Here is a 23,122-nt window from a genome sequence, read left to right as displayed (position 1 = left end):
TCGGGCGATCTCACCCGCGGCCCCTCTGCGCGGTGGGGCGCACGCGCGGAGTACGGGCCGCCCGAGGGTCCCGCTCCTGCCGCGGAGCGCGCAGACCGGCCGCTAGTGGGCGCTGTGGGTCCGCGGAAGCCGCGGTGCGGCGCGTCCCGGCCGCTCCGGGGGCCCGCGCTCCGCCGGGACTCGGAGCGAAGGATTCCCGCCGCCCCTCCGCTTCGGCGCTCTCTGTCCCGGTCACCCCCGAAATTCGCGATCACCTTGGGGAGGTGTGAGCGTGTCCCAGTCAAGGAGACGGTCCGGCGGCGCGCGCGGGGAGAGGCGCTGCCTTCGCGGGGCCAGCGCCCCGGGGCTCGGCCGCCCCGCCGGGTCCCCGGCAGACGCGCTCTGCCTCTCCCGGCCCCCGCGCACTGGGATCGGGCGCCCCGGCCAGCGTTTGGCGCAGAAATCAGGTGTGCGAAGCGTCCCCGACAGGCCCTGGAGAGGGGGTGGCTCGGGGCTGCGCGAGGGGCCTCGAGCCCCTCTACGCAGTTTGGGGGGGTGTCCCCCGCCTCTTAAGGAGGAAGACCCTCGGGAAACCCACCGCCTTCCCCTCCGCAGGGAAAAGGGGCGCCCTCGCCGTGATGCCTCTGCCGAACTTTAGGGCGCTTGCAGGGCCCTGAGATCGCGGCTGCCGGGCGCTGCCGGGCGCTTCTGGGCACGGGGACAGGTGGCCCGCGCTGTCCCCGCTCCCGCTCGCCCGCCGGGCCGAGCGTCTCCAGGCCGCCGCTCCGGGGGCGTCGGGGGTTGCGCGCGGGCGGGTCCCCCTCGGCCCCGGCTCCTCGGCGCTGCTGCGCTCGCGCCGCCCGCCCGGGGCGGGGGCGGAGCTCACCTGTCAGCTGGCACCGCCCACTGTCGGTAGGGGGCGGGACGGCAGCTGACGGACAGACCGACCGTCCAACCGGGTGATGAGGGCCCCGCGGCGGGCCAATGGGTGGCGCGGCGCGGGGCGGGGCTCCGCGTTTATAGCGCTCTGACAGCGCGCCGGCCGAGCGGACTCTGCTCGGCGGGGACGGCGGCGCCGGTCGGAGCGAGGAGCCGCGCGCGGAGCTGCTCCCGGCGCCCTCCCCTCGCACAAAGGGCCCCCCTCAGCCCCCAGCCCCGCGCGCGCGTCTTGGCGCCCGCGGCGAGGACCGAGCCACCCGCTCCTGCCTGCCCCGCGGGCTGGGATCCGCGAGGACTGTGGAGGCTCCCCGTGCGCCCGGAGGCGCCCCTCGCCGCTCGCGCCCCGCGCGCGCTCCGGGACATGGAACGGCGCCGAAGCGGCGCCCGCGCGCTCGGGCCGCTGCCGGGCCCCCTGGATCTATAGTGCGAGGCGGCTCCTCTCGGGGCGCCGCGCCCGCCGCTGCGTCGTCTCTCCGCCTTTGTGTCCCGGCCGCGCGCCCTCCCCGCTTCCCGGCGCCCGGCACCCTGGAGCCGCACGGGAGCCGGCTGTCCGAGCTGCGTCCGGCGCGGCGCCCCGGAGCCCCGAGCCCGCCGCGCCGCCGCGCCCCGCGCGTGCGCTCCCGCCCCGCGCTCTGAAGGGCCCCCGCGGAGAGCGCCCCCGGGCCTTGGCGACCGCTGGAGCTGCTGATCGGCGCGCCCCGGAGCTGCCTGCGATCTCCCCTGTGTCTGCCCGGAGGATTGGGGTTCCCGGCCCGCACTTCGTTCCTCCTGCGCCAGGAGCGCGCGGAGCTGGGAGCGGCTTGGCCATGGCCGCGAGGAGGGACTCCTTGTGGAAGTACTGCTGGGGAGTTTTGATGGTTTTATGCAGAACTGCGATTTCCAGATCGATAGTTTTAGAACCCATCTATTGGAATTCCTCGAACTCCAAGTAAGTAGCGTCCACGATGCCCCTCTTTCGCCGCCCTGGGGTCCGCCGCTCCGCGCAGCCCCGAAGGGAGGATGGGTCGGGCCGCCGAGCCTCGGAGCCTGTTCTGGATCCTCGATCTCTCGAGCCCCCTCGTCCCCCACCCCCGCCGCCTTTCGCTTTGTGGTGACTCCGCTCGGCCTTGCAGCCAGAGTGCCGGCCCCGAGGGGCGCCCTCCTCGTCCTCTTGGCCCTGTGAACAGGCCCCCGGGCGCTAAAAAAAAAAAGCTCCTGTTGACTTGGGTATCACGTCCGGAGAGGTGTCCGATGGCGATCCCTGACCCTGACTTCTTCTCCAGGGCGGAGAACGGGGCTACCAACAGGGCCGGCTGGCGCGCTGAGGCTGGCGGGCTCTGGAGACGCGAGGATGCCGCGCTCCCGAGGAGCGGCCGGGCGCGGGCCGGGCCGGCTGGGCGGGCGGGGCAGGCAGGCCGGGGGGCAGCGGAGCGCTCCCCGGAGAAGGGAGTCGGGGGTCCCTGGGCCGCCCGGAGCTCACGCGTCTGGGCACCGCACCGCCTGCCCGAGCGTGCGCGGGGAGCTCGCCCGCCTGGGAGAAGTCGGGCGGCGAGCCCTTCCCTCCCCGCCCGGGAGACTGGCCTTCGGCTGCTCCCGGGGAACCGTCTGCAGGTCGGCCTCTCCCTTCGTTTCTAAACCGATGGCCCGGACTCTGTGGTCCCGAAGGCTAACTTGATTTTAAAGATGCTTTGCGCAAAAGCTTCATTAAGGCCCTGCCCAGTAGCCACACAGCTCCTGAAGCCTTCGCGCTTGGGGAGCCTGGGCGGGAATGGGAGCCTTGGGTCCGATTTGCTTTATCGAAAGGTGCAGCCGGGAGAAGCCAGGCCTGGCGGAGATTAAGTTTCACTGTGAGCAGCCCGAGTACGTTTAGCATTTAGAAAAGGCTATCCGTCTCGAAATATACATATATGATATATACATACATGTATGGCTGTGACTGGTAATTAGTCAGCTGTGCACTCAGTATTGCATTATAACTTCACTCTTGGGAGCCGTTTCGAATCCTAGCCAGAATTATTTTACAGAACCATGGGATTTTTTAACCTTGGGAAACTTGGGGGGTAAGTCTGAAGACATTGGTTGTTCCCGGAGTCAGCATTTGAGATCAGAAGCAAAATCAATGGCCTAATACGAAGTTGAGCTGAGTCGGCCCGTGGATTTAGGAATAAAGGGATGGGGTGGGGGTGGGGTTGATTTGAAGATCACATCTCAATCGGAGAATTATCAATCCACGCTTTTAAAAGTGGTGAATTTCAGATTCACCGACATGCTAACCAAGAATTCCCTGGTAAAGAGCGAAAAACGTCACGTCTATAAAGCGGATGAAACCGAGATTCTTGCACGAGGCTGGATGGCTTTTTCCCAACACTTCTCCCGTGTATAATAAAAGTTACTCCGTGCACTCCCTTTCCCTGTAGCCTGATCTTTATGGACTTCTGTTTCCCTTTCCCCGCCTCGGTGTAAGATACTGGATTTGCTGAGAAAATGCTGGCGGTGAGAGCTGGTCTCCGCTCCGGCGGCGTGAGGCGCCGGGCGGTGCGGGAGAACGCGGGGCTGGGAGCCTCGGCCCGGGCCCCGGGGACCGGGGAGTCGGGAGCCGGGCCGGTGCAGCGGGCCCCGTGGAGCCGGCCCAGGGCGGCCGGCGCTCGCTTCCTGCCTCCAGGGGTCACTCTTCCCTGCGCTGTCGCCGAGCTGGCCCTCGCCTCCTCCCCGGGGCTGCCTTGCACTTTCACTCACCGACTGGCTTTGGGGGGCTGGTTTTGGGGTTTGAGTTTCCACTCCCCTGCTCCTCCCAGTAAGATTTAATTTTTACATTCCTGTCTTTAAAGAAATTCCCATTAACTCCTTCAGGTTTCAGCTCAGTAAAAGTCACCTTTTTGTATTATTAACTACTGGTTTGTAGGCTTTGCAAATAGCTACTTGGAAACAATAAAGGTAGCGCAGTAATTATTTCAGCCTACGGTTTCCTTCTAAGTATCTTCTCCCTCCAGGATGCTGGGGGAAGGGGTGACTGATACTGGCCTGATAGGAGGATCAGGCTGCTCTTCTGAGCTGGGCTTGGGTTTAGAGCCCTCCCGGAGGCCTGGTTGTGGAGAAGCCTGCCTCCCTGCACTGAGCCTGTTGCTGTTGGTGTGATGGCTCCGGCCCCCAAGAGGAGAGTTTCTTTGACAATCCTCACGATAATGGCTGGCCTGGAGGACAGGATCGTTTGTTCCCTGGCACAAGTCTACTTAACTAAGTTATGCAGCTGAATGCTAGCTTGAGAGATCAGAAAATTTCTTCCTAGAGGAATGCTATAAAAGAGCCTTTTCTAAGTTTGAGAATGAATTTTTTTTTTTAAAGGGTGCCAAGGAGTTGCTCTGTTTGTTGGGGGGAGTTGCATATTTATTTCCAGGGGGAAAGTTTTCGGGCAGTAAATGTGACGTGGCAGAGAGTAATCAACTGCATTGAAGTTGCCCATCAGTTTGTCCAAGTGTAGAACAATTCGCTTGTAATGAAGCGGCCATCAGTAATTAGGTTTGTTTCACTCGGAGGTCAGCTTTTTTAGCAGGTGGTGGACAGAGGGAGCACCCAGCAGCTGTTTGGAGACACAGTGCAGAAAAGCCTTTGTAAATTCACCGTCTCCATAACTACTTCAATCACACTGTCTGCTTCTCTCACCCCCGGAGAGTTTTGAATAAGTTTTACTACTGAAAAGTTAGCCACTGCATCCACAGGTTCAAGGAAGAGTTGTGTCAACTGTGGCCATTTCGTTGTGTAGCTTTTTTTTTTTAACTCTGGAGAGAAAAGCAGAGCCTGGCTTTCATTGCTAATTAACGTTTCAGTAGAATAATTTTTTCCAAGCATGATATTTTTGCAAAAAAAAAAAAAAGGTTTACTCTTTAAAATATATTTATTTATTTATTTATTAACTTCACTTTAGAGTGAGCAAGTCCGTTTTGGTATGGAATTCTGGAGTGAATTACACTAGCTTTGTTGAATTTGGAGCATTCATTTCTTCTATTTGTTCCCTAGTATATGCCCCATATACTAGTTAACCAAGCGTTTTGCTTTTCTCAGGTCATTTTTTCCCTACATAATGGTGAATTCCTGATATTGATTGACTTGATACAAAAGAATGGCTGGATAATGTCCAGATAACCTATAATACTTAGGCTCCGCCACAGTCAGGCTCTGAATAAATACAGACCTGTCAGAGATTGATAAAATAAACTACAATGGATAGTGCTGTTTAAACAGTCCATTCAATACCATATATAAGCCGGCCGGCCTTCCATTGTGTCTGAAATTCTTATTTTTGTAGGTAAACAAATGCACATTCAGCAAGGATTCAATAGCCCCTTGAACTATGCTCCCCAGTTTGCGTTTGGGTTAATCTTGTCGGTTTTAATATGGGGGGGGGGGGAAGCAGAAAGCAGCAGGGGTGGAATTGTCAGCGCTTTCACACCCACAGCCCTCACATTTTGTCAGGATGATAAACTGTAGGCGATGGGCTGTCGCGGTTGCACAGGACGGCCGAGCCAGGGCGAGCACAGAGCCGGGGCGGCCTCGAGATCTCACCGCAGGCTTGGGAGCCTTCTTTTCAGACCAGGAGAGAGTTGATTTGGGAATCGTGTGTCCAGGGACTGCACTTTTTAACCTCAGCAATTACAGCCTCAAGCTTCAGAAACGGGAGCTGGAGGTTAAGATGATTCCTTAAGCACTTGGTTCAAAATCTTTCACAAAGGGTAGCTCTTGACACTTGTCCTAGGAGGCAAAGGCATGCAAATGACTCCCGCGTCCCGAAATGTGCCGGGCTGAAGCCGGGGGACAGGTAAATGAGCCATCGAGCCCCGGACCAGCTGAGAACTGCTGATGGGCTTGGTTGCTCCATGCGGAGTCAGCTGAAGAGTCAGCGGTATATTTAGAATCATTATCGTAAAACCTCTTATCTGGAAATACACGGAGAGGAATCCTCTGGTTGGTGGGTCAGCATGATTACCTGCAGAGGGACTTTGCTACCTGGCCCCGCCCTGAAATAATTCAGGTAGTATCGGGGGGCGGCTGAGAGTGACCCCCCAGCCGGCTACGTCTCCCAGCGCCAGCACCTAATGGGAAGCGATTCGCGATCCCAGCGTGACTGCAGTGACGCGTCACGGGGATGGGAGTGGCGGGGGCAAGGACATACAGACTGAGACCCTCATCGAAAAGAAAGAAAAAAAACAAGCAGGCTATTTCTTGAGCATTCCATGAAAACTTTGTCCTTGAACTCCTCCACTGCAAATGAGATGAGAAGAAGGGCTCTTCTAGGGAAAATAATCGTCGAAACGGTCCTGGGGGCCCGCCTAGTCTCTGGCTGCTGCCATAAAAACCTGTTTTTCAGGTCACTTTTCATATATCTACATAGATTTACTTAGTAGCTTGCTCTTGGTGCAGTAAAGTAGAGCCTTAAATGGGGAGTGTTCAGCTGCTTAAAATATTTTCATTAACATATGCAGACTAGAAGCTGCTAGTCCGGAATTAGGTCTTTTGGAAAGAGCTCCCCCCACTTCTATCTTGTTTTTTTTTTTTTAAGGGGAGGAATTAGAATGGGGCTGGGAGAGAGGAGAAGAAAAGGCAAGAGGGAAGGGTAGGGTAGGGAAGGGACAGAGTTTCGAACAGCTTGGAAAAACTCCTGTGGCTTCATTGTCTCTCTAAAGCCAAAGAACACAAAGACATAGGCAATTCAGCCCTTCTCCCATGATGGAAAATGTAGACCGTGGACATGGCTCTCCTGTTTGACTTGTTTAATTCTCATTTTAAATTCAGTACTATACGAGCCGTGTGAACTCTGAAGATTTCTTTAGTAATCCATTTTGTAGTTCCGAATCAAAAACAAAGTGAAAGGGTCTGACACAATTTGCTTTTATTTTTAGGCAAATCAACCCTGGTCATAGTTAATAAGGGGATTACAACCCAGACTGGGTCTTTACAGATGTAATGTAAATCAAGGGCAGGGTAAAAAGACACGGATCCCTTTTGATTGAAGTGTGGTAAAAAGGCATAGAGAAAGTAGCAGCGGTAATCTGATTGGATGGCAATAAAACCACCATTTTCTGTCTTTCAGATAAAAATAATGTGGTAAATCCATGCAGTTCATAAGATGTAAAGGCAGATAAAGGGTGAAGCCATGGCAACATATAGATTAGCTGGATGTGGGGAATGACACGTCTCTGAAAAGAGGGTAGAAAGGAAGGCCCTTGCTTCAGGCTGTTGGCTATTATGTGGGAGCCATACAGACTTGGAAACTCGGATTAGAAGGTATGAAAGCCCCCCTTGTGGCCTGGGTTGGTTGAAGCCGGGAAGAAAAGATGGCTCAGTTCTTGCTCATTGGTGGCGGATAATATGGCCAAGGTAGGTTCCCATTGACCGCCTTTTCCAGAGGTTGAGGTTGCGGCTGATTAAAACCTCGGCTCACTGCAGTGAGTTCAGGCCTGCAAGATTTTCCTTTTTAACTCCTGGCCTAACAGTGGCTGCCGTAATGTAGGATTAGCCGCCCTTGGCGGTACCTGCCTTCATCTCTTTGGGCTCCAGGCAGGGACCTGCTGGGGAGGAACAGAGCCCAGAGGGGCTAGGAAGGGCCGCAGGGACCTGAGAAGAAAACACAGACCTTTTGATTTTAGCCATCTTTCAGCCCCAGCCCGGGCAAGGCCGAGCTAAAAATTTATATATCACCCCCCAGCCCCCGCCTCTGCCAGGGAGCTCCTCTCTGAGTTTTGTCTTTCCCACCCCCAGGAAAAAAAGAAAAAAAAGTATAATTAAGCAAAATCACAGGACGAATTGGGTTTTCACTTGGATAGGCAGTAATCCGATATGCCCCTACCGGTGGAGATGACATTTCACTCCTAACCATGAGTTGAGTTGAATGGGACAGGCCCCCATTGGGGAAACGGTAGATTGTGGAAGTGTGATTGCTGCCAGCTTGAAAGTTAGAAACGGAAGAGGCTCTTGCTCTTCTGTGCCCTGAACAGCCCTGTCCATGGGCTGGGCTTTTGTCTTGGAGGTCCACATTTTGCATTTTAGTCATTAACCAAAATCGGCCTTTGAAGCCACGGTTGGGTTCCAGGCAGAGTGGCATCAAGTTAAGTCAGGCCAGAAAGGAGATTTTTGCTTTTTCTGCCTCCTACTTGGGTTCTTAGAAAAGTCTCAGCATTTCTTTGGGAAAGTCTAAACTCTTAAGAGGCTGAGAAAACTGAAAGCTATAAACACCCTAGGCTGGTGACTTGCTGGAGTGGGTGGGAGGCATTTGGGGGCCGTCCTCTAAAAAACAGCGTGGCGGCTCTCTAGACGAATGCATCCCGTGTCTGAAGATCTTCACTAAGTCGAAATTATTCTGTTTTAGACCCATTTCGTGGATTTTGTTCCTAATTCTCAGAGAGCCAACTCAATGGTGTGGAGCGATGGCTTTCTGACACTTGTTGCCTGCTTCTCTTCACTGCGGTGTAACTTTCACCATTTCAAAACATGTACGAGAGGGCCCAGAGACCTGCCCCCCGCAGGGCCTGCTGCTCTACCTTCCTTTCCAGTGCAATTCAGAAACCATATCAAAAGACCCAGCGTTCACCCAGGTTCATCTAAGAGAAGGGGCACCCCCTCATTTACAAGCTGCTCACATCCCAGCACCTTGCATTCTGCATCTGACAATGAGCGCTAATGGTCCATTCAGCGAAAGTATTTGCTTGTTAGCGGGGAACAGAGCATGATAAATGTCCAGCAAGCTTGCGGCCTCCTTCAGCCTTTCAGACGCAGGCTGGTGCATATTTATGGCAGGCAAGTGACAAAAGGAGCCGCTGAATTGCCCTGGCCTCCAGCTTTCTATGAGGAACAGGGTTAAAGTGATTAAAGAAATGATGCAGGCAAGTCCTGCCACTTGTTTATGAACCAGCATCCAACCCACAGCTTCGCATCCTACCTTTGAGAACCCCCCGCAGGAGCGTTAGGGATCAGGATGTTTGGACCCAGTGGCCCCGTGGAAAGAGAAGGTGATCCCTCATGAACTGTTCTGCATGCGTGCTGAATGCCAGGTGCACCAATTTCTGTGGCTCCCGCAGAGAAGCGGCAGAGGGTCTTTATTCCCTTTTTCATGTATAAATATCAAATATGTAATTCTAGTCCAGAGCATTTTGTGACTGGTGAGTGCAGGCGTGCTGGTTTCAAAGAAAACGCCATCGTAGGAGAAGGCGCCATGAGAGGCAAACAGGCTGTTTCTGCCCTTAGTAATTCCCCCAACAAAATATGAAGACAACATTGGCAGTAGTGAAGTGTTAATAGTTCGCTCTTTCCATTCTCGAGAGCACGGGTAGGTGTATGTTCTAACTGCCTGGTACTGGGCAGGCATTCAGAAGACCATGAATGAACCATGCTCTGAAAACTTCATCTTCTTGGTGTTTTCTGTATGAAACTCGAAAACCATCCAGATTTTTCTTCTCAGTTTATGTTTGGTGGCACCCAATTTTAATTACAGTCCTTGGATCCTTCTACAAGTATTAATGTGCATGCGTGCTAAATCGCTTCAGTCCTGTCTGACTCTTTGCGACCCGTGGACTGTAGCTCGCCAGGCTCCTCTGTCCATGGGATTCTCCAGGCAACAATCGTGGAGTGGGTTGCCATGGCCTCCTCTGGGGGATCTTCCTGACCCAGGACTCGAAGCCGTGTCTCCTGCATTGGCAGGCAGGCTCCTTACCACTGGCACCCCCTGGGAAGCCCACAGGTATTCGTAGGTGCTAGTTAAGTCTCTCTTGCTTCTGAGCCAGAACTCTCTGCTTTTCACCTACTGAGTACTCCCGCATTCCGCCAGAGTGGTGATGGGTGCTCCCCACCCGGCCATGCTCACCGCAGTAGCTCTGAGCTGCAGAGCTAATGTCTGAAATGGCCCTCCTAGCATCTCTGCAGCGTGTCCTGTGCCAGCTGATGAACCTGTGGGCCAGCGTGGTCCTCTCACCTGAGGAAGCACTTCTGAATCTGGGTCCTTGCTTTTTCCACCTATTAAACTGGCTCACTGTGGCCAGAAACTTTTGTCCCGAATGGGAACTGTCTGATGCGTGAGTGGGGCCAGGCTGCTTATATTCAAGGCCAGCTCAGAGTGCCTCTACCTGCAGAAGTTAGAAGAGGTCAGTTTTCACTTAGCTCCGTTGCTGTTGTTTAGCCGCTAAGTCGTGTCCAACTCTTTTGTGACCCCGTGGACTGTAGCCCACCAGGCTCCTCTGTCCATGGGATTTCCCAGGCAAGAACACTGGAGTGGGTTGCCATCATCTTGCTCCAGGGGATCTTCCCAACCCAGGAGTTGAACCCCGTGTCTCCTGCATTGGCAGGCGAATTCTTTACTGATGAGCCACTATTAGCTTACCAGAAGTATATTTGGGATACATTTTTTTTTTGCAATAAACATAGTGTATTTTCATCTCTATTCTTTTATATTCAGTACAAATATATGCATAGTCAGTGTTAGAAATATCATCTAATGTGTAATGCCCTTCTCTTATGTTAAATACATGACCTTTAAACAATAAGTATTTTAATCTTGCAAACTCCAATCAGCAGAAAATAAATGTCTAATTGTATGGGGGAAATAATTAAAAATAAGATTGACCTTCTCTATGATTGCATATTGTGGTTTTTTTTAATTAATTTTTATTTGAAATGTTGTTCCCTGGGTTGGGAAGATCCCCTGGAGAAAGAAATGGCAATCTACTCCAGGACTCTTGCCTGGAGAATTCCGTGGACAGAGGAGCCTGGTGGGCTACAGTCCATGGGGTCACAAAGGATCAGACACGACTGAGTAACTGGCACTTTTGCGCCACATTCATAGCCGGCTTTGCCCTGTTGTGTTAGCTTCTGGTCTACAGCAAAGTGAATGAACTGTATGTTTACTTACAGGCCCTCTTTTTTGGATTTCCTTCCCGTCTAGGTCACTGCAGACCATCGAGTAGAATTCCCTGTGCTGTACGGTGGGTTCTTGGGGGTATGTTTTTGATAAAAACAGGCTCTCCTAAGCCCTGCACCCCACTTTGTCTATGGGAAAATGGATCTTCATGAGAAATGGACTGTCCCTAAAGGTCACCGTGTCCCCTGAAATGACTGCCCTCTCTTGATGGCGTAGATCAAACACAGTGTCTTTAAATCTTGCCCCTGTAATCCCACAGCCCTTTAGTTAAATACCCAGGGCATAGAAAGAACATGATACACAGCACTGTCATGATTCATATGCAAGTCTTAATCCCCCAGCACCCAGCCTGTCCCTAAAGGGCAGGGAGCAGAATTCTTTCATGTCATCAATCTCTGCCAGTGAGCATTGACATCCAATAAGTATTAGTCGAAGGGGCACTCACAACGCAGAGGTCTGTGTCTGGCTGCCCCTGTTAACAAATCACCTGATCCTGGAGCGCTCCCTCAAGCCCAGTGGCTCTAGAACCATCAGAATCACCTGGTGGACTTGTTAAAACAGGCTGGCCGCCCGCCCCCACAGTTCCGGATTCCTGAGGTCTGCGTGGGACTTGAGATTCACATTTCTAACAAGCTCTCAGCTGATGCCACACCTTAAGCACGGCTGCCCTCTTTCCAACTTTTTTTTTTTTGGAAAACAGCTAAAGATTAGATCACCATTCTCCGAAAGGCTGATAAGGATCGCTGAAGAAAGCCCTGGATTGCTGAAGAAAGCCCTGGATCGCTGAAGAAATCAGAGGCCCTTGTCTCCCAGCTCTTGGCCTCTCTTCTTGCCTGGTTGATCACTAACGGTAGATAATTCATTGATTTGTTGGATGAGCATTTGTGAACGGTGAGGTCTGTTAACGCTGGGCTCTGAGAATACGGAAAAGAGCAGTCTCTACCCTCGGGAGCCTTAAACCCTGAGGGAGTAAGGGTATCCCCCGGGGAAGGCAAACATGCTCTGTGCAGCGCTGCGTGGCCGGCGTGGCCGTGGGCACGGAGGAAGAAAGAGATTGAAGTTCCTCCCACGGGAGGGGAAACTGAGTCAGGAGAGAGAACAGTATCGCTCAGCAAAGTCCCGGGAGATCTCCGAAACAGAACCACAGCAGATCAAAGGAACACATTTCAGCTAAGGGTGGCCACTGTCTGCACCGTATGTCTCTAATAATCTGCCTCATTTCCTATGTCTCAGTGGAGCTTGAAGACAGATTCCCACAAGTGAACAAATACACCCTGCGGGACAGCTAACCCAGCAATTCCAGCCCCCTGACTCTCAGGAGAACTAGCAGTACCTGTTGGTTTTCAGAAGGTCTGTGCTGATAATGGAAAGGTCAGGTGATTCAATTTAGCAAAGTGAGCCCGGCCAGGGCCATCTTAGCTTGCTTAAGAGGACGGGCCTTGGGATGGCCGTAGGCGCCCACTCCCAGGTTGGTCATTTTTTTTGCTGTGTAGCTTTGGGAACAAAACCCCCCTGTGTTTCTGACTTGTCCCATTTCTAAACTGGGGGACAATAATCTAACAGGACTGAAGAAGAAGCGTGCTAGAACTGTGGTCAGGATTTAGAGAAGACTCTAGCTCTGGACTTGGCACAACGAACCGATACATGTCAGCTCCTGCCATTGAAAGTGAATTGAGCATCTACTGTATGCCTGGCCGTCTGGTTCAGTTTGCTGTCTACATACAGATGCCAAGTAAATAAAAAGAAAATGTTAATAAGGATTAGGACGCGGCGCCTGCACCTTCTAACGTCTCTGTTTAGCTGCCCGTGTCCCACTCATCTCGCACACTTCACTGCTCCAGGAGGCACCTTCTTAGTTCCCTTCTGCTACCAAATCAGAGGTGCCCTCCTCTGCTTCCTGCCCCGGTGCTGTGTTTTAACATCTATAACCCTGGATTCACTCAGCTTCTCCACCACGGCTGGGGAAGGGCTGGGTCCTGGGCGAACCCCCTTCATGGGCAGGACGCGGGAAGCCATTGGGTTGTTGAATGGATCCTCGAAGGCAGCCCGGTAGCCTTTTGGCATCAATGTGCCGTGTGGCTGCTTGTTTAGCAGACTCCTCACTGGCGGGCAGTCTGTCTCATTGAACGACAATCGCCTGCAGCGCACACTGGGGGCCAGTGGCTCTTCTGCCCGCCCCACAAATGCTGACTCGTTCAGACTTCATAATGACCCCTCGAAGAAGGAACTCTCATGACCCCCATGACAGCGATGGGGAAACCAAGGCAGAGCCTGGCTCATCATCTTGCCTCAAGTCATTCAGCTCATAGGTGGTACAGTCTGTATTTGAACCTGAGTGTTCTGATTCCAGGCTCCTTCCTCCAAATTCTCCAGCTCTCTTTCTTAGGCTGTTTCGTGGAGTGGTTAGAAATCGCATAACCCAGTGAAGCATACATATGTTCAAAGTAATACCCAAAAGGTGGGCTGAAAGAAGGTTGGGGTATCACACTTCGCATGTCCATCTTGATTTATAGACTTTCCTGGGATGGACATGCGATTCTAAATGGATCCTTTAAATCTTTGATAACAAGGTTTTACCCAATGGAAGTTAGACAGTTACAAAAGTCCATCATATTAATAATGCATTTATTGAATATTACTCCTCTGACTGTTAACATTTTCCTTTTAAAAATGGGAGCATTTGATTGTCTCTTTGCTGGGAGAAGACAAGGTCAGGTTTGTGCGGAGAGTTCCATGGGGTTCGATGGTGCACGCGTGTCAAGCTAAGGAGATAGGATGACATCTTTTTTAGAGTCTAGTCACAATTAAATGCCATTTTATTTTGGATTTTGGGATCTGAGCCAGCTTCCATCTTGTCAGAGCTGAGAAGACTCAAATCAAGTCCAGGCCTATTTCTACTGCAAACTGGGCTTCTGGCTTCCTGCCTGTGGATTCATTCAGTGGAGCCCATCTGGCTTTTGATGTTCGGCGAGTTTGGAGCAGTTTGTTTCAGGAAGCGAGGCAGGGAGGATCTGTGGGCCTGGGATGCTCTTGATTCCTGAGCAGATCCTCCCCAACCCCGTTGCACCCCCTCAGGGCTCAGGGTCTGCTCACCTGCAACCCTGGTGTGGGTTGGGGGGTGGTGGTGAGGGGCTCTCACGCCCCCAGCCCACACTCCTGATAAGAGGAGTTCAGGGCCTCCTCTTATCACATGGTCGAGTTCCCCTCCTGGGGTTCAGTAGCAGCCTGGGTAACTCAGGGTGCTGGACTCCCCTTGTGTTTGTTTTACGGTCCGGCTCATCCCAGGCTGCTGGTAGCGACTGAGCAGGAAATATATTGTTCCCAAAGCTACGGTGGTGCACCACCCACATTTTTTCCCCTAACGTACACACCTGGGGGGTGATCTGCAAGGGAATTAGTCACCCAGGCTGGTATTCCTCCTTTCTGAGGATCTCCCGCCCACAGCGGACCCGTCCCTGACCCTTTCTGGAGCGAGGAAGGAGGAAGCGTCCAGAAGGCAACCGTGTAGGTGGCTGCGAAGGGCTGGCGTGCAGCCTTCTGAATTGTGTGGGTAGATGATGCTTGCCTGGCAAGGGGCTTCTCTGCTCGTGGCAGGAGAGACCTGGAATCTCGCCTCTTTTTTAAACCTTACTTCTGAAAATGCTCTTTCTCCAGTTACACAGACGCTCACTGAGCCTCACTGGACGCGGGGCAGGCTGGGGTGCGGGCCCCGGGGTCCAGTGCTGAACCGTCCTGGGGCCACGCTCCAGCCTGGAGAGGGGGCGTCCCACCCCCGCGGCGTGTGCTCTCTCTCAAGGCTGTTTTCCCCGCCAAAGGGGAGCGGTCTCGTTCGCCCATGAAACGTGGCTGGATGGTCTCTCTCGGTAGGCCCAGTTCTTTGAAGTTAAAAGAAAAGGCGTGCTGCTGGAAATGAAAGGGATGCTCAAGGGCCCTGGATGGTGGTGCTGCGCTGAGACCTCGGGCCCATCTCCTTAAGATGCCAGCCCGTTTCTGGACCGCGTCCTGCTCTTCCTCCCGGCGGCGTTCCCACTCAGGTAGCTGAGCACGGGGCTCCATACTGCAGCCTGAAACAGCAGAGGCCCGGCTGGAAATGCCCTTCGAGTGGCTTTCTGTAGGAAAGCTGGTTTTTTGGGTTTTCATTCCGGGCCCTCAGCTGTGAATAGAGAGTCCCACCTTCCTTTATAGACTCTGGCTAAGGGCATAGTTTGGAACAAGACCGTACAGGTGCAAACAAATTACACTTGGGAAAGAAGCTTGCTCGCACCGGCTCTCGCCTGTGAGGGTTATGAAATTCCTGTTTCGATAATGGGGCCGCGTGGTCGGGCCAGCCCGACAGAGGTTGGCCTGGGTGATTCACCCCCCACCAGCTGCTTTCCCAGGCACATCCCAGCATTTGCAGTCCTCCCTGTCTCACCCCCAACCCCCAACCCTTTTGCCCCAGCTACTTGCAAAATTCATGGCATGTTTTTTTTTTTTTGGAAAGTTTTGAGGGAGGAGATGTTTGGGTCACTTCCATAAATAAAGACCTTTATTTTTTTAGTGTGTTTTGGGCCCAGTGGTTGATTTTTGTTTTTAATTCCATTCTGGAGATTAACTAGCCTCTGTGATCCTGGGAAAGGGAAACTATGATCTCTGCCCTTCCCACTCTTAAATTCTAACTTAACTGATAAAGACATATTTAGTCCAACCTCGGCTCGTTAAAGGCCAGCCTTCTGTGAATTGGAGGATTTTGTTATGGTGAAAATTATGGTATGGATCAAAAAATTAAATACCTACTTGTGCTATTTTCCTGAAAGAAAATTTAAAGCTTGAGCATCTTCTCTTTGAGCACTGGAGACTGAAATTCACTTTTAGCCACCAGTGTTTTGAGCGTTATAGCACAAATAACAAACAAGATTAACATCAAAGGGAGTCAGTTTTCGTCCCATTGTGCAGCCTTGGAGGCTGTGAAATTTGATATTATTTTGACTTGTACGGTAATTGTAGAATGACAGAGGGAAATGGATTAAGTTGAAATGAAAGGATACACGCCGTGCACACACATACTGCCAAATGCAGGTTGAGGTCTTTGGGCCAAGAATGGGGGCCCGGAGCTGTGTCCTTGCAGATTAGGATTTTATAAATAAAACTTTGCTTCAGTCACCACAGTTTACAGTTCTTTCAAGTGTCTGCGTAGATGAGGAGTCCGCCTCCCCTTGGAGAGTTGCAGAACTGGATCGGGCACCTGTGTTCACCGCCCGTGTGAATTTCAGTGCTTCTCATCTTTCCTTTCCTTGAAAAGATGCTGCCTGCCCTTGGTGTGAAGTTTGAGATGTACTCTCCACCCCTACCCCACCCCCCATCAGCTCTTGGATTAAGACCTCTGTAATGGTCCAAAGTGTAGAGCCAGCTTTTATGTACCTTTTCTTTTCCTTAAATAAATCAGTTTCATGTTGCAGATGATATTTGTTTCTAGAAAAGTGTGAAAGAAGGGACACTTGTGAAAACAAGACAATTGCCCCAGCACTCACACATATTGGAATCAAAAGCTGCAAATGCCAATTAAAACCTCCAGTGACTACCTTATTTCTTAGCGCTTTAAAGCCACAGAGAAGACAGTGAATGGTGCACTTACTTGAAGTTTTAAGGTAATTACTTGTTCCTCCAAGGTGGGGTCTGGTAACCTAGTTCTGTATCGGCCTGACACCCTATCTCGACACCCCACTATCTCTCTGGTTTCAGAGTAACTTTGCAGATACTTGTTCTGATATCAGAGTGCAAAAGGGGGCAGTAAAGTGCTGTCCACAAAAACAGCACAATGGTTTCCCTGAGTATTTCTTACGGTCGATACTGCCTAAGTCTTTCTTGGGCCCTGCTTTTATTCATTTATGACAAACTCTTCTGTTTGGGGTGTTTGGAGTTGAGCGAACTAAGCCACAGCAGCAATCTAGCATTAAATGGAAGTAAGGCAAGCCCCCAAATCCTGCCCGTTCATGAAATCTGCCATCACATTCACAAACTCATGAGTTTAAGTCAGTTTGGGGGGTGGGATTTTGTTCCCAAGTGCACTGAGCATTGCTGGAAGGAATCCCGGGGTTCTGCGTTAATGCTGTTTTAGCTCCACCTCTGGAAAGCCCCAGGTGCATGGGGAGGTCACGGGGTCAAGGGTGTGGGCTCCTCTCTAGTATCCAGTTTGTGTTTTTCAGGAGGGAGCTAGGAAGGTGTGCCTTGGAGGACAAGGCAATGGCGGGCTTGTCCTCATTCAGAATTTCAGAGACAGCGATTTACACACCGACTGCTCTTCTTCCTGCAGCCTCTGACATTTAATTAAAAATAAAAATGCATGTTTTCCAAAACATGGTAAACTGAGAGTGTACTTGATGCAGAACTCTGGCTTGTGAATGAGCCTATTCTGTGGTATGATTTGGGGTGTGCCAACGGCTAGGGTAATAAAAACCTGTTCCTAAAGCTGGGACTCAAGCGCGCCTGAAATGTTAGCCAACTCCCAGATCTGTGCAGTTGAATGATTAAGCAGAAACTGTATCCCGTAGTTTTCATCTGTTTGAATAAACTACTTGTATGTGACTACATACAGCTTTTGTAGACTCAAGAACTGCTTCGTTAAATAGACCGCAGTTCAGGAGAACGATAATTTTATTTCGTTGCGTTCTCAGGAAATGCATCCCCCAAAAGTGTAAAGGTCTACAGGCCTTGAAAATCTTGTTTTAAACTGGAGTCATGAAAGATTGCTCCAGAATGTAGTAGTTTGTTCTTGAAACTGAACCTTGACGCATAATGTCCTAATCAGATTACACAAGCATTTGATGTTTATCGCCGAGAATTCTGAAAAACCACAGAAAGCTGACGATCACCCCCAGTCCAGCACCCAGTAGCTCAGAGCAGCCTCAGATAGAGGCCCCGCGTCTGACCGTCCGTGTCTGTGTCTCTGTCTGGTCCGCAGAATGAGCAGAGCAGCACGCTCGTGTGTGTGTGTGTGTGTGTGTGTGTGTGTGTGTGTGTGTATTTTCAACTGAACTTAGCCATTTACTTACAAAATCATACACTCTAATGATGTGATGTTTTTCAAATCTTTTTATTTTGTGTTGGGGTATACCCCCATTAACTGTTAACACCGTTGTGATAGCGTCAGGGGAACAGTGAAGGGACTGAGCCATACCTGCATTGAACACATGATTCCACTCTCCCCAAACTCCCCTCCCATCCATCCCGGCCGCCGCATGACATCGAGCAGAGCTCCCCGTGCCCTACAGGAGGTCCTTGTTGGCTGTCCAGTTTGAATATGGCAGTGTGCACATGTGCCTCTCATGATGCAATTTTGAAAGGAAAGGAAAAATAAAATCAGTCATGCACATGGCTTCCCAGGTGGCTCAGGCGGTAAAGAACCCACCCGCACTGCAGGGGACCTGGGTTGGATCCCTGGGCTGGCCAAGGCCCCTGGAGGAGGCAGTGGCAACCCACTCCAGTATTCTTGCCTGGAGAATCCCATGGACAGAGGAGCCTGGTGGGCCACAGTCCATGGGGCGTGAAGAGTCAGACAGGACCGAGTGACAGACACAGATGGCAGAGTGAGGTCTGTTCACTCAGACGCGGAAGCTTTTGCTTTTGCTCGGCGTTTTGTTCCAGAGGCAGAAGAGTGTCACCTGTCGGTCCCTTCCCCCCAGTTTGCCCACTGGCAGGGCTTGGGTGGGTCCTGGTACGTGAGTAACTTGCTCCTGCTCTCAGTCGGATGATACCTGCCACAAGTAGGCGGAAATATTAGATACTCAGAACGATGCTGAAATCCTATGTGTACCATGGTACCCGGAGAGGACCCTGGGTCGGGGCTGACGCACTTTAGAGCAAGAAGCTCAGTGGTGATGCCCGTCTGGAGGGCGTTTGCCTGACCCGCTTATTCGCTTGGACCCAGGAGCTGGTCATTCCTGTCTACGTCCTTTCATTCCCATCTCTTCTGCTCTGGGTCGCCGGGGTGTTTTTGCGTCTGGCAGCAGCGTATCAATTTGCCCTTATTACTATGGTAGTTTGATGTGTTCTCCGGTCATCTACCTCGACGTGCTGTTGCCTTCAGGAGAGCAAGGGCTGCTTGCTTCAAGTCTTCTCAAACTCTTTGAACATCAAGGGGCCACGGTGACTCAGCTGTCCTAGGTTCAACCTACATGGTTTTGGCAGCCTCGAAGAAAAGTGTGAGAAGTCCTTGCACGTTTGTCCCGAGGAACATGTGTTATGATGGGGGCATGAATGGAGGAGCGGGAAGGAGAGAAAAGAGAAGCAAGGAAAACAGAGTGTCCCTGAGGGGCTGGGGAGAATCGCTGTGGCCCCGTAACCAGCCAGCCCTGAGCATCTCAGCTCCTCGGTCCCGTGGACCTCGCTGTTCCCTCGGGCCTGGTTTGGAAGTCAGGCAGGCAACCATTGCCCCATCTGATGTACCCTGTGGAACCTGGGAATGCGATGCTAGTCGACAGAAGGGTCCAGACTGGAGAGCATAATGTGTGATCTGTCGTGACCCCTGAACGCCTAAGTGGCGGGTTTAGGCTTTCAATGCATTAGGCTAGGTTTTTTAAGCAAGCATGGGATCCTAGTGTGGATTAAAACATTAAGGAAATTTGTGTCACCAGGGAACTATATTCAATATCCTACGACACACCTCATGGAAAAAATATGAAAAAGAATGTATTGTGTATGTATCACTGAATCCCTATGCTGCATAGCAGGAATTGTTGTTGTTGTTTAGATATCTGTCTGACTCTTTGTGACCCCATGGGTTGTAGCCCGTCATGGGATTTCCCAGGCAAGAATACTGGAGTCAGTTGCCATTTCCTTCTTCAGGGGAATCTTCCCAACACGGGGATTGAACTTATGTTTCCTACACTGCAAGTGGATTCTTTACCCCTGAGCCACCTGGGAAGGAAGGCACAGCAGAAATCAACACACCTAATCAGCTCTACTCCCATAAAATAAATTTTTAAAAAATGCTGTGTCACATAATGGTTGCATTATTTTAAAAGTTTCCACAGTGATGAATATGGAGTTGGAGTATGTAATTGAGATTATTAGAGATCTAATTTAGATTATTAAACATTAAAGTCTAATTTAGGTTATTAGATTGATTCAGAGTATTCCCTGTGGAAGTGTTAGAGTCTAGTTTGGTGAATAACTTTTGAAAACTTGGATTCAGGTTGATAGGTAATCAGAAGATAGAAACAGATCCTAGTAGCAAAGCATTTCATATCAGGGACTTTCTCGGTGGTCCAGTGGTTAAGACTGCGCTTCCACAGCAGCGGGGACAGGTTCGATCCCTGGTTAGGGAACTAGGATCCCACAAGTTGTGTGGTGTGACCAAAATAATCATACTAATAATAAATTTCAGGCAGGGAAGCTTCAGAAACCCTACTCAGAGTTTCCATTTTGTCCCACATTATAGCGTCCCTGGGTTTGGCTCAGAGTCATTGTATCTTATTGTCTTGCTTGGGAGTGATTCATTGGGAAAAACTGAAAAACCATAGGAGTTCCCTGTTTCTGCTCGGCTCACCCCACTCCCGTGCCTTCCCACGGAAGCCCTCCAGGGAGAGACCCACAACCACAGCTCCGACACTCCCGGCAGCCATCCTGACCGTGAGCTCCCCTGGTGGGGATGGGCCGCCCCGTCCCAGGAGGGCAGCAGGGTGACTCGCTCTGACTTTGAGCCCCGGCCCCGAAGGGGCTCTGACCCACTGTGTTTGCTCTGCTATATAGGACGTGAGGCCGTGTGAGTCTTCTTTGTTCTTTGTTTTCGATCAAAAGCCAGCAGATATTATTGACAAAGACCTCTAGCCACTTATTTTTCTTTTTCTTTTTGGATGTGGTTGGACGACAACAACCTCAGCTCTGTGGTATGGGTTACAAATGTGGGGATTTTCCCCTGGGCTGCTTTGGCTACAGAAATAGATGTGATCTCAGCACACAGGAGGAAATCTGCACTTAATATTCTCTAGGCAAGGTCACTAGACTTCCCTGGCAGTTCAGTGGTAATGAAATCTGCTGACCAGTGCAGGAGATGAGGGTTCGATCCCTGAGCAGGGAAGATTCCCAGGTCAGGAAGCCCCCCAGAGAACACAAAGGCAGCCCAGTCCAGTATTCCTGTCTGGGAAGTCCCATGGACAGAGGAGCTTGGCAGGCTGCAGTCCACGGGGTCATGAAAGAGTCAGACAGGACTTAGCAACTGAACAGCGAGAGGCAGAGTCAGTATAGTAATTTTAAGTTAGCCAGTTGTCCCCACCCTAATTATTCTTTGAAAAAAAAGATTCCCAGGTCAACAATAAGACCAGTGTCTTGCTATTACCAAATGTCCAGGGTACAGGTGTGCTGTGCAGTCTGACTTGTTAACATGTCTGAGCAACCTTGAGGTGATAAAATGCAAATATAAGCGACCTGGCTTCAAAAATAGAGCTCTGTGGCTATTGCCTTGGCTTTAACCTGTGGGACAGACACATTGTTTTCCATTCAGAAATGACAGTATCAGGACATCCCCCCCGTTTTCTTTCCACATACATTCTGCGGTTCTCCTGAACTGTCCGGATGGCTCTGTAACACCACACTGGAAACCCAAGTCCCGCCTCCGGCCCGTTTTCGCCGCGGACCCCGGTCTCTGAGGCCTGGGAAAAGGCGTGCACGTGGGTTGGCGCTCTTTCTCTTGATTCGCCTTTAAACTGCGCGGCTTTTCTATGAAAAGCTCAACTGAGAGAACGCTGCGCTTCCCCACAGCTGATTTTCGCTCTGATGCCACGGGGCCGGAGCTGAGACGTGCGCGGGCGGAGGCCTCTCCTGCCGCGCCTCGCCTGTGGCCCGGGACGCGTGTCTGGCCTGCGCGCAGGTCCGGGTGCGCGGACCGCACGGAGCCCGCGGCGGAGGGTGCGCTGATCCGGGTTCACTGAGCGAAGCCGCCTGGCTTCTGGGGCGGCGCGCCGCTCGGCGTTGTGACCGGGAAAGGATTGCAGGAAACGCCGACGTTCATGAGTGGGGAGGAGGAGTCCAGACGCCATCTGCAGTTGCACGGCCCCTGGCTGTCCAGAAGCGCATCCTCCGGGCGGTTCCGCTCGGCTCTCAGCACCAGCGCCCCCCGCCCACCTCCCCGGCCGCATCCCAGCTCCCCTCATCCTTCCCTCAGCATCCCCAAGTGCCTGCGATCTGCAGCCAGTGCATGGCACTAGATTTGACTTAAACCGATGGTGTGTGTCTTAGCTGCCGCTGGTTCTTTAAGCATCTACCAGATGTCAGCACTGGACGCTCTGTGTTGAGTCAGCCACGCCCGGGACCTGCTGCCCTGGGGAAGCCGGGTTGTAAAGTCCTGACATCCGGGTCCTGCTTTCCTGTAGCGTCTCTCCTAGCATCTCTCGTGGAGATGCGGGGGCCTTGGTTGTTACCCTCACTTGATTCCGCTTGCTCCATGTTGCCTGAGAGACAGTGAACGTGCTTGGATAGACCCAAAGGGTATCCTGCCTGCTTCGTAAGTGAGCCAGAGACAGATACTGTTTGTGATCCCTTACATGTGGAATCTAAAAAGCAAAGCAAACTAGTGATTGTAACTAAAAAGAAAAGTTCACAGATTCAGACAACAAACCAGTGGTTATTAATGGAGGCGGGTGGGCAGAGGAAGGTGGGAGGAGCAGACAATTAAGAGCGCAAACCACTATGTATAAAATAAATAAGCTACAAGGGTATATTGTACAACACAGGGAATATAATCAATATTTCATAATAATTGTAAATGGAATAGAACCATAAACATTTTGAATCACAATGTAGTGCACCTGAAAGGAATATAATGTTATAAATCAACTATATCTCAATTAAAAGAAAACAACAACTGTGAAGTCTCCAAGGAGGCAAAGGAATTTCTGGGCTCAATAAACTTAGTGGAAACATGTGCAGGAAATTCCGCCCGAGTCATTTGTCTACTGAGAAACCATAATCTCATCAATTAGAGAAACAAGTGTGCTAATTTCTGGTATATCTATGAATATATACTTGTACAGGTTTAAAAAAATCAACCTCTAAAGTGCTCAAGTGTTGGGTCCTGTTGTATGCATTTAAAGAAGGAATAATTTTTTTTTAGGAACCCTTGAAACCACTTTTCAGAGTGAAGGAGCAAATCCTTGCCTGACTTTTTGCCACAGTGTCCTCTGAAAAGTGAACTGATGCTTTTGCAAGCATTAGGAATAGTGGGTTTTATCAGGATTTACTTTTTATGAGTGCATCCAATACGCTTATTGCAATTGAGATTACTCCCTCTCAAAAGCATCCCCTGGGTTAACTCTTCCCCAGGCATGACTCTCCTGTCATTGACCATTT

General features: G+C 51.4%; 1 protein-coding gene across 1 annotated transcript in view; it reads left to right on the top strand.

The window, feature by feature from the left end:
- The first annotated feature begins 1,038 nt into the window (after positions 1 to 1,038).
- The window catches only part of EFNB2 (ephrin B2), a 49,353-nt gene continuing 27,269 nt past the window's right edge, over positions 1,039 to 23,122 (top strand). Inside the window, exon 1 of the mRNA XM_065901959.1 lies at positions 1,039 to 1,846. Within this exon, the coding sequence (XP_065758031.1) occupies positions 1,725 to 1,846 (122 nt within the window). The 5' untranslated portion in view covers positions 1,039 to 1,724. The remainder of the gene's footprint in view (positions 1,847 to 23,122) is intronic.

The sequence above is a fragment of the Muntiacus reevesi genome, chromosome 11 (assembly GCF_963930625.1).
Source record: "Muntiacus reevesi chromosome 11, mMunRee1.1, whole genome shotgun sequence".
Lineage (NCBI taxonomy): Eukaryota > Metazoa > Chordata > Mammalia > Artiodactyla > Cervidae > Muntiacus > Muntiacus reevesi.
Note: the sequence above shows the minus strand (reverse complement) of the source record. Positions and strands in the feature narration are given on the sequence as shown.